We start from the raw sequence: 11768 nt of genomic DNA, 5'->3' as shown, positions 1-11768 counted from the left end.
TTCGGCCAATTAACATCATGAATTTTTGCCTGCAACCGGATTGGCAGCTTCGTCTAGGTCCACACATTGGTGACGTTGTGCAACTTATTCTACTCGATATTTCAAGATTCCCTGCGGCTAAAGTGCACATCAAATATATTAGGATAATTTTGGGATAGATGCACCCAGTGGCGCATTATCCTATGGGCAACTTGGGCCCCCCCAAGCAAAAGGGAGCCCCGAACACAAACCATGATCCAGGATCCAAATTCTACGTTTTTCTCATAAAGTTATTTAGTTGGGGTTAGGGGCCCCGAAATTCTACTTTGCCCAAGGAGTCAACTAGTTATAACGCGCTACTGGATGCACCACATTTTGTTTTCTGTTTATAAAAATTTTATTAAAAAGAATTGAAAGTGTAGACAGGCATAGTTGAATTGTTTATTTAAATCTATTTAATAAAATATAACATTGAATGAGTAAAACTTTTATATTAATATGTTAATATACTGTTTAAGAAAGGTCGAAAAAAGTGCATCTCTCCCTAGGGGCTGGAATTAGATGCACTCCTAATTGCGGATAGACGCACTCCTTTATTTATAGCCTCTTCTCCTTACTTCTATTCTTTTTTTTCTCTACCACACATGTTACATAAATTAGTGTACATTGTACATGTTTCATGGAGCCATTTGAGGCATTCGAAACAATAAATCCAATCTTCTTTATATAGATGTGATTGAATAATAATCTTCTGAACATTCGATACAATGATTATCAGAATCTTCAGGACTGTTTATGATCTCAGTTTTAATTTATCGCTTTGTAATTCATTGAAAAAGGGGTGCTCCTTTACTGGATATTTACATAAATTACTGGTGCATCTATCCCTAAATTGAGAGAGACCTATACAAAAACAAGAACCAGTACAAAAAATTTTGTCAAAACACGATGAAAAATCGTAAAGGAGAAACCATTGTCACTATTCAAGTCGATACTGAGATAGATACAACCATACAATAAGAACGTAATAACATTTGTGTACTTACCACTTACAAAAATATTTCGTCAGGAGTTCGGAGCACTAAGAAGTTTTTATGCTTCTGTTACACGTAAATGATGTGATACACGTGTTCTTCGAAACGAAGTTATTTGCATAGGTTCGAACGATGTAAATGACACGCGAAAAGCAGTGTAAAATCGTCCTGTATTGTCACAATAAAAACTGGTGCATCTCCCCCAATGGTGCATCTATCCCGAAATTACTACATAGTACTAGATGCCCCAAAAATTTGAAGTTGATAGATTCCAAGAAAAGTGAACACGAAGTTCGTTTATTTTCTACAGGTTTTGCACTCCAACCCTTTCGTAAATCGATTTCACCCTTTTGCAAATCAATTTCACCCGTTAAGAATATTTAAAATGAATTATATATTTATATATATATTTGGATTGAATTATACATTTATTTATAGACACACGTGAACGGTATCATTACTGCGAGGAAACATATGACTGAATACTCAATACGCTTCAATAACTAAGGATGTATGTACCTTCAGTTTTAAAATTTATATGTCAGAAAATGGCTACAATGAATTCACATATCTACACACGGTTTTCATACATTACAAAGTCAATGAATTTTGAAGTCAATGAATAAAAGATGTTTGCATTGTTTGCAAGACACAGGAGCCAAATAAAAATTGTATTCTTCTTTTAATTGTCCTATTAAGCTGAAACATTGATGTCCTTAAATATTTTTAACATGTCCACTGCTTTAAATTACATCTACCCATTTTTGTCATAAATGCATAAATTTCGCAGTCTAGTAATTACTTATAAATAAGTGTTTGGTGTATAGTACATCTTTGCAATAAACAAAATTTTGAATTTCTTAACGATGAATCTCTTAACGATTATAAGTATACGTACGTTTCCTATAATTGATGAAAGCAATGTTTATTTAATCCACAGTCTAATTAAGAAGTTCAGACTAGTTGTAACGAGCTACGAGCCTTACAATTTCGTTCGAAATCTTGAAGAATTCGCCTTAATTCGAGCTATTCGAGCAATTTAAGTGTCCCGTGACACTTGGAAGCTTGCACAGAACGGAAGAACAATCGCAATAAGGAAGTTGAAGGCTGTCCAAAGGAACGACGACCCAGTATCGGTTGACAAATTTTCTTAGGCACTCGTCCACGCGATTATTCGAGTGAACCGGGAAGTCGTTGGGTCGCATGGTTCGCTCGGTTCTGACGATGATTGTTTCGTGCACGCATCGAAAAAATATGTCCTCCGATTCGTTATTCGTCGAACTTGTCGTCGGAGGGAATCTGAGGCTGGTACCTTCCTTTGCTAATGGTTTCTCGATCTTCCGGTTACACCGGGAACTTTATTTCTAGTCCAATCGGTCTGGTCACGCCATTTCAGATATCGTAGCGTTAGAAAAAGAAACATAGACGGAATTGTAGCCAACATTTATTATTTATTAGTTTACACAGTTCACCGATTCGAATATTATCGTTTCGTTTTCAATGAGGCTTTCCGTAGACGTAAACTCTGTAGTGAAGTCCTCTGGAGTATTTGGATCTGAATTTAATGCGGATGAAATTGTGGCCGATTCCACCGGAAGTCACCCACATGGTGTCGTTGTCCTCTTCCGACAGAGAATCAACTCCTATGCAAGTTATGGTTGCACTGGTGGGTCCATAATCCGCCTCTACTTCCTGCAATCAATGTTGGCTACGTTAAAAATCGAAATTGCAACTGAAAGATTCATCATTCGAAGACACGCAAATTGTATTTTGAAATTTTCGTCTAGTCCCAATAGTTTCAGAAATATTCAATAAATTGGGTTTTTCCACCCCGACTTTGAGGGCTATCAAAAAATACGTGTCAAATATTTTGTTCAAGTTCTATATCGTACAAAAATTCCATTAAAATCGGCGCGTTACGATTGGTTAACCTTGCGAGAACCAACAATATCTGCATTATCCAAATTTTCCACTGTAATTCTCAGTAATTCTGTAATCGCACGATGCTAGACCAAAAACGAACAACAGGAGTGAATAAGTGACTAGAGGCCGAAGTATACAAGTGCTCTCATCGGCCAGCCGTGGAAAATGACTGACAGCGGCGGCTAATTAACAATAACAACAACAATATCGACGATTGGATGAACGTGATCGAGGCACCTAAAAATCGCACGCACTTGGTACCCGCCGATCCTGTACGATCTTCTGACGTCGTACTGCCAGATAAGCTGCTCGTCCGTTCTCGAACGGCACTGGTCCGTTCTTTCAGTCGCGACGAGTACGTTGAACGCGAGGAACACCGCGATTAGGATCATCCTCCTTCCATCGAGCAAGTTCCCACAAGTTCCCACTCGAATCATTCGCGACGACGAACACGAAGAGAGTCGGGAAACGATGGGCCACAGTGTCCCGGTGGTTGAAAAACGCGGTCACTCGTCGAAAACACACCGTTTATTTGTTATCGAAGGAGGACGATGCTGCGTGTGCCACCGACAACCGGACAGTATTAATAGCCAAGACCATCGATACACCGAAAGTTCCCCCTTCTGGTACAATATTTACTCTTGTTGCGCCTTCTTCTTCTTCAGCGTCGAAAAGATTAGATACAACCACGCGTGGTATCGTGCAACTCGCGTCCGCTCTGTTATTTCTTCTGGCGACAGCGAAACACTGAACCCTAAGAACCTTACACATCTGTCTCTCTCTCTCTCTCTCTCTCTTTTTCTCACTTCGTCTCTCGGACTCTCCGGAACTTCAAGATGCCTTATCTCGTCGGGGAATGATCCGAAACTGCTCCAGTTACGCGTGTAACTACGAGAAAGCGGTTTTCAGAGACGTTTAGCCCTTAGCACTCGAGTGGTCACTCAGTCACTAATAATATGTTGTTTAACTTATTAAATATGTTGCGATCTAACCAATTGCTAAACATTTAAATATTGTATTCAGAATTATTCTAGGTCGGAAGAAATGTTTCATTTTCGAGTTAAAATAGCTCCGACTGCAAGGGGTTAACCCTCAGACGACTGACCATTCTTATAACTTCAGTGACTATCATTTATATTCGGACGCTCTCAAAAAACCGATAACTTTTTTAATATTGGACTATACGATTTGACCTTTTTCGAGAAGACGGAGCAATTGGTTTACTACACGATGCGAAAAGAAATTTTTCCAAACTTCAACTTTTTTAATGTTGGACTATGCGATTTGAACTTTTTCGAGAAATCAGCTGCATTTTAAAAGTTTTTCATGTGGCCTATGTGAAAGTTTTATCGAAATCGACAGACATTGAAAGATGTAAAAATCCTGACTTCATTGCAGTTAGAGATCGAAATTTTTACCATGTTTAAACTTTGAAACAAGACGTTAGTTATGCGCACGAATGAACGGCGCCCCGCGTGTCAAGTAGAATAGCCCCGCAATAGGCAGACGCGAAAAGTTGCAGCGTGCTTCGCTTATCGCGAAGTAGAAGATTGAAGAGGTTCGCCATGGCCTTTAAAATATTGGTGAAAGAATCGCGCGCATCATTATCATTGCACTTGTCAAAACAACCTGACACCGTTTGTCATTGGTTCAATCGCCTCGTACGAAAACTTACAGTCATCCTGCCTTCGGGGGATATCGCACGATAATTTTGTAAATATTGATCTCCGTGCAAATTGTATCAGCATTTCGATACGACTAGGACATTAGTCACTTGTTATTCGAAAGAAGCAAAAATTAAATAAAAACACATCTTCCTTCTTAACAATTTGAATTTCATTACATTACATTTTCCTTATTCGATGTTGTACTAATGAACTTCGGTCTTCAACTATATTAGAAAAGAAAGAAATGTTTAAAAATAGACAATTCTGTCTCCCACACACGACCGAAGCAACAAAATCAGACGACCTGCGTTTAGGGACGACCATAACGTTGTTGTCGTGTCTCGCAGACTTTTCGCCGTCGTCGGATGACATCATTCTCTTACATCAGAAAATGATGTAACTGTTTTGGTGTGGCATCGCGACGCGGCGTTTCGCTATCTGCCGTGGAAAAAAAGAATCTAAGATAACGGATTGCATTGCGGTTAATCGTGGCGCAGTTACCGCGCTAAGGATCGTGCACCGATGCATCGGCACGATGCGTTCAACATCGTTTTACGCCGGCAAAATTGCGAAGGTGTTTCGCGAGCGTTTGTGTGCGGCGGCCAACCATTGGTATGCCAGTCAGGTGAATCTGTTCTCACAGTGCACCCGTGCCTGGAACCACGTGGCACAGGCCGTCCAAGAAAATGACTTTCCTTCTTGTTACTCCTAGGCGAATCCAGTTAAGGGCCTTTACGGTTCCCTTTACTGCGCTCGAGCCTAACCGCAAACCGGAACGCTCCTCTCCACAGCTCTTTCTAAGCGAACAACGCCCAACAACAGCTACAAATTTCACGAACCAGGTGTTGCACGGCTCGCGACGTTGACATTAACACTCTTTCTTTCCGCAAATGCCTGTTCTCGTCCCATTCATTTTTCTCGTTTGCTTTCTATTTTTGTATTTTTATATTGCAGTCAAATTAATCTTTTTTTTCTTTTACATAAAAATCCCTCAGTCGGAAGAAACATACTGATTCTAGACACAGTGATTTCAACTAATTTCTCTCTTTTTCCATTCATTTTTCTCATTTGCAAGAAATATTCGCATTGATTGCAAGATATAGGAGCCAAATAAAAATTTCTTTCTTTTACATAAAAATCCCTCAGTCGGAAGAAACATACTTATTATAGACACAGTGGTTTCGATAAACGGTGAGAACAACCCTCGAAATTGAGGACGAATTGTGCGGAGAAACATTCGTCGGTATCATTGTTTAATAAACATTGTTACATGCTCGTTCATAAAAATGGTGATTTCTACGCGGAGCTTTTATCGGTTCCATGGAATTCGGAGAAATCGGCGTCGCGTGACGAATCCTTTCGAGATATTTCACGGTCGGAGGAGTGTATAATTGATGGGAATGCATCGTGCGAATAGCGGTAATCGCGAGCGTTGCTTGTCCTCGGATAACGAGGGTCGATGCCGACGAAAACACCAGTACGAAAGTGCAGGCCCGAAAATGCGATAATTCTTTTTCGGTGACATCGCGGCATATTTAATAATGTACGCAATATTTTGAATAATGGCGGAGCAATTTTTTTACAAGACGCTTTCAGTCTTTTTAGGATTCTCCGGACTTTCAAGTTACTCCCAAGATCTTCTACGTTCAGCAGAGTTCTCAGGATCCTCAAAGCTTCCAACACGCTCTCAATCATTGTACGTATTTCGAAAGTTCTCCAACTTGGTCGTATTCGCCTAATTTTTTCGTGTACAACAACAGGAACACCGACAGGTCGGTTGCCTCTCAAGGTGTACACTGAACCTGCACGTCACGAAAAGGAATTTCATTATCAAGTTAATCAGCGAAGACAGACGTCCTCTTTCTCGCATTCGTGCGCTCCTTATTAATTCGTTCTTTCGATGCGCTGTCTTCGTCGAACTCGCCGAGCGTCGTATACGATTCTCCGCGAGCGAACAATATTCCTCTCGCGTGCTTTCGATGGATGAAACGAAACGGAATTTAAAAAAAAAGCGAGAAGAACGAACAGGGAGGTATCGATTTATTTCGCGAGCGGTCGCCAAGGAACTGCATTTCAATATTATCGCATGCTAAGATTGCGTTACACACTTCGTCTCCGAATCTCTGCGTGCTGCTGTGCCTCCTCGTGGCTAAAGTGACTCGTATTTCATCTATCGTTCACTCTATCACCGATATTTACGAGATAGACGATCGTATTCGCTGTTCCCAAACGATTCTGCTCGATCACGAACAACCTCGAGCCTTCTCCACTTTGCTACAACAATCGGAGTGTGTAAAAAGTGCTGAAACAATTTTTCCGTGCATCTCCAAATTCAAATTTTATGGCCCGATTTGAAATCCGCCTGACGAAATCTACAGAAAATTATCAACTATCAAAAGTTCTTTGATTTTGACACAGAATTCATCGGTTTGTCCCACTCACAAGGGAAAGGACCCCAAGTGTCCGACTTCGATTTTGATAATCTTTTGTGAGGCGATGGTATATGGATCCCTAATGATGTCTGCAAAATATTAGGTGTAGTGACTCAATAGTTTTAAAGATATAAATAATTGAACTTTCAAGCAACCTGCCAACACGGCTAATGGAACTGCTAACAAGGTATGAAACTTTAATTGTTTATATCTTTAAAACTATTGAGTAACTAGGCCTAATATTTTGCATACATAATTGAGGATCCATATACCATCATCTCACAAAAAATTATCAAAATCGAAGTCGGACACTTGGGGTCCTTCCCTTGTCAGTGTTGGGCAAATTTTATTTTAAATAATAAATAAACGTGTGATTTTAATTGCAAATAATAACTAAACTTTTTATTTAAATAAAATTTTATTTCTTATTTGCAAATAAAAGATTATTTATTACTTGGATTGAGGTGGAAATCAAATAAATAGTTTCTGGACTTCTCTTATTTCTTGTATTTTGCATATACAATGAGCACGTGCACGTTTTTTTTCTGCTATAGCAACCTTTTCAGGTATACCGCCAGTGGTCGGGCCCGTCCGGAGGGCCTAGCTGACTATAAAATTTATTATTTGTCAATACAAATAGTAATGGAAATTGTATATTTGTAAATAACTATTAACTTTATTATTTTAAATAATTCTATTTAGACTTGCTCAAATAATAAATAATTATTTTTGCTTCTTATTTGAATATCCAAATAACAAATAACTCGTTATTTAAATTTTTACTGAAATAATTATTTATTTAAATTTTATTTACTGCCCAACATTGAGTCCCACTGTGCGGCATGGCGCTGCATCAGGGACGTGAAAATTGGACGATACCTGAATTCGCTATTCGTTTGTCCGGTTCCAGTGACGTTTGTCGTTGGCAAAGATAAAGAAGCGCGAGACGAGCTGCGATTAGCGAAAATGTACGTGTCGGTCCATACAACTGACAACGGTCGACAATGATAACGTACAACGTTCGTGCAAGAAGGACGAGGCGATCATGTTGGTTGGTTAGGGAAGAAGGAAAGTAGACAGATAATGGAAGACACCGTCTTTCGAACCGACGACCCCGACCTCTCAAAGTCCGTCAAAGTCCGCCCTCCGGGTCAGCCAATATACAGGATGAGTCTCGTGACATGGCGCCTTCAAATAATTCCTAAGTTATTTATTGAACGAAGAAGTGTTTCAAACAAATGTTGTATAGTCTCTGTAATCTGTATTTTATTACTTTGCTTTTTTATCGAGATACGAGGGTCACCTTCAGTTTCTCGGATAAACCACCAAATTCTGCGTAAAAAAGTGTTATGTCGAATACGGCTCGAAATGAATAATTACTGAGATATTCTCAAACATATTTCATTGTTTAAACTAAGTGTAAATTAAGAATGAAGTTTAAGGTTGATTCACTCATAATCCGATTACGCAAGTGCATTGATTGTAATTTTCAATGATTAATCGAAATTACGTTTTGCCCAGCTCTGCTTCGAGGTAGCTAGAGACGCCTGGCACCTAGAAAGTTCTCTGGGTTCTTGGGATTAAGGTTTTCAAGATGCTTTCAAGATTCCTTAGAAAACAAGCGAACACTTTATTGACTCGGCAAATTCGATCACATCTGCCAAGAATGTTTACGCGGAACCACGTTGGCTGTTGTCTTACAAAATACAAAATACTATGAATACAAGTGTCCCGCAAGGCCGCGAGGATTCGAATTGCTGCAGCGATACAGCCCGGTTTACGTTATTTACAGCTTGCCGCGTCCGGCGCGTCGCGACGCGAACATTTACAAATTGTGCAATTAAAATCGACGGCGGACAGTGTTCGTGATCTCGTTGGTTTATCTAGCGGGTTCAAAGTCGATTCGAAGTCGGCGAGAGAGAAATTCATTCGCGCAGGCTGGACCGAGAAATTCAGTGACATTTAGCTGAAAAAGTTCTAATCAGTTCATATTGCTTCCTAAATGTCATTAACAAGAAAAATTCTCAACAAGTTCTTAACTAGAGGAACAAGAATTGTAATCAGGACGAGTACTTAAAGGTAGCACTTTTCACCAAGCACTTTTCACCTGTCCCTTCGAATCAGTCCGCGAAGATAGTCGACGAAGCGTAATCTCCGCGCCGAGACCAACATGGCCGGTGCAGCACGTGATGGACGCATGGTCAGCGTTATGTCTCATCGGGATCGAACTTGACCTCTGGATGCTATCCCACTCCTTCGTGAACCTCCTTGACCTCTTTCGACTTCGCCTAGAACAGGGAGTTCCAACTTGTTCCCCTCCGAGAACCGCAAGGTCCCCACTAGAGCTGTTACTTTTCCGAAGCTTCGATTCTTCAAAGTTCCGAAGCTTCGAAATTATGTCACTTCGAAGTTATTTTTAGTTATGTCACTGTTCTTCCCGGGGTGCGATATGTTTTTAGCATGGGTGGACATGGTAGGGGCTCCTCAAACTCCTGCTTCCCCCACCAACGTCCCTGTGCATGTGGCGCTCCTCGCGATCTCGTCTCAATCGAGACAAAAGCGTCCACCCCTGTTCTTCATGAAAAACAGACATCGTCCAGTCTGCCGGACCGGACACTCCTCTGATCTTCTTCCACTCGTAGTCCTGGAACCTCGTAGGAGTTCTCAAACTAAGTCAGCGTCTTCCGAGCGTTATCTCTGAAGATTTAATGCACCACTCCGAGCGGTGGGTTATGTTGCACCGGTTGCGCTCTGAGCATGCCGGCTAGCCGTCTAAACGGCAGTTGAAGATGATAGTAAGCGCAATAAGGTAGCGGGTCCCAGTAAGTGTACAAAGCCTCCCGTTTATCCAAGACAGTGCCTAACAGATGAGGAGCAATCTGTCCGGCAGGCAAGTTCAGAGCACTGGCCACAGCATCAGGCAATAGATACCTGTCCACTGTACCTAGAGCTCCAGAGTTCTGCCTGGAAAAGTGTTTACACGGTTTCCAAACCAACCTAGGATGCACACCTGTGTGACAGACATAAGGCAGACTGACACCAACTCGACACCCAATAGGCACCAGATCTCCCTCCTCGGTGACAGCCAATCTAAAACTATGGTGTCCGTTGATGTGTGCATTAAAGGACGCTCCGAAGAATCTATCCAACCATTGCGTCACTTCCGGTCGCTCTTCCGGGATCAAACCTCGTTCCTCGTCGATCAAACAGGTCACGTTCGCCACGATCCTGGACTCCTTAACCGTGGTGCAAGTGATATAATGCTTCCCACTGGGGTCTCGTATCACCACCCAAGGTTTGCTCACGCTGATCTCATGCTGTTGATGACGGAACTCGCGGACCGTCGGCGGGATCACTGTCTTAGCCCTGTCTCTCATGCCGGCCGGTCCTGCGGCCAACATCAGGTACCTTCCTGTGGCGAATACGTTCTGCTCGTACAGCCTGGAGACATCTTCCGAGCAACGCAACACGAAATGTTGAGGAGTGGCCAGGTTTAGAGTCCGACACCTTCGCATCAGCTCCAGAGGATCGTCCAAGAAAGCGACCTCGCTAGCTCCAGGGACGAAACACTCGCAGCCCATCTGCTCCAGATGCGGTTTCGCTAGAGCATCGTAGTAAGCTGTGTTGCTAGCGCTGACAGGGATGTAATAGACCGCCTTCTCCCTCTGTACGATGTCCTTCAAAGCCTTCACGTACTCGACAGCATTCCCCGGGCCCGGTTTCGGGATAACGTAGAACTTGGAACACGCGGTCGAGTACTTAGCCAACCCGAACAACCCATCCACCTCGCACACCACTACACGAGCCCCAGCTTTGTAGAAGTTCCGGGCCAGGTGGACCGTCTGCACGGTGCTACCACCGCTGATCAAGACACAACGTTTGCTGCGCACTCTCTCCGACGCTGGGGTATGCAGCACCGTGATGAACCACTTGAGCGCGGCCAACGGCAGCTGGAAAATCGCCCATATTACGTGCACCCAGACAGACACCCACAGCGCCGGCGCCCAAATCGCGGTGCTCACCACGCTGATCAACCCTCGAACAATCCCCAGTAACGCGCTCAAGTAAGCTTCCAGCAGCCTGAACAGCAGAGGCTCGCGCCGGTTGCGGTTCTGATCCACCGCTGGCTCAGACTGAGAGGATGAACCACCTTGTTGAAGATGATGCTGATGTTGATGGCGCTTGGATACCAAGTTTACAATTGAACCCGAAGGCTGCGTCAGACTTGGGATGTTGAAAACGTTCGTGCTTGAACAACTGGATGGTAATCTTTTCAACGTGGACAGTGGAGATACCGATGGTGGTGATGTTGATAAAGGAGAGCTTGGTATAGGTGGTGATACGCTATTGCTTCTGGAGATCGATGGACCAGAGGACCACTCCCTCGAGATGTTCTCGCTCGTGCAGGCTGGCATCGTTCAAGTTTGCCGATCTCGATGTTTCTGCTCGGTTATTGTAATCGGGTTGAATTCGTCTCGCGTCTAGACGAGCGCTGTCGCGAAGGCAAATTCATAGCTTGGTTCTAGAAGTTTGTTGTGAAGTTTTCGGGATGCTAGTTGTACTTCCAGAATGAGGGCAGTCCTCTTTGCGAAGGAACACGTGCACCAGACACTCGCGAGGAGAATGTTCGTCGAAAGTCGAATGGTTCAGCGATTCACCAAACGAATTCGCCGGTTTGCACACACAGCATTAACTGAGACCGGTCCTCGAGCCTCTTGGTCTCTTATGCTCTC

At 42.7% G+C, this 11768-nt stretch overlaps 2 protein-coding genes across 2 annotated transcripts; both read right to left on the bottom strand.

The window, feature by feature from the left end:
• Positions 1-2441: 2441 nt before the first annotated feature.
• Positions 2442-3610, bottom strand: LOC143208273 (uncharacterized). The gene is made up of 2 exons (XM_076422541.1): positions 3191-3610; positions 2442-2705 (listed from the first exon to the last, which is right to left on the bottom strand). The coding sequence occupies exons 1-2, from the start codon at positions 3371-3373 to the stop codon at positions 2511-2513; spliced, it is 378 nt and encodes a 125-aa protein (XP_076278656.1). The 5' UTR covers positions 3374-3610; the 3' UTR covers positions 2442-2510.
• A 5035-nt stretch (positions 3611-8645) lies between these two features.
• LOC143208254 (uncharacterized) lies at positions 8646-11768 on the bottom strand. The gene has a single exon (XM_076422504.1). It carries the CDS (start codon positions 11448-11450, stop codon positions 9741-9743), a length of 1710 nt encoding a protein of 569 aa, XP_076278619.1. The 5' UTR covers positions 11451-11768; the 3' UTR covers positions 8646-9740.

Source organism: Lasioglossum baleicum, chromosome 4, assembly GCF_051020765.1.
Source record: "Lasioglossum baleicum chromosome 4, iyLasBale1, whole genome shotgun sequence".
Lineage (NCBI taxonomy): Eukaryota > Metazoa > Arthropoda > Insecta > Hymenoptera > Halictidae > Lasioglossum > Lasioglossum baleicum.
This window is presented reverse-complemented; position numbering and strand designations above follow the sequence as displayed.

Excerpts from the sequence above, each read along its gene's own strand:
- LOC143208273 (XM_076422541.1), bottom strand. The coding sequence starts at position 3,373 with ATGATTCGAGTGGGAACTTGTGGGAACTTGCTCGATGGAAGGAGGATG. Across the intron at positions 2,706-3,190 it reads ACAGGATCGGCGGGTACCAA|GAAGTAGAGGCGGATTATGG; the intron begins GTGCGTGCGATT and ends CATTGATTGCAG.
- LOC143208254 (XM_076422504.1), bottom strand. The coding sequence starts at position 11,450 with ATGCCAGCCTGCACGAGCGAGAACATCTCGAGGGAGTGGTCCTCTGGT.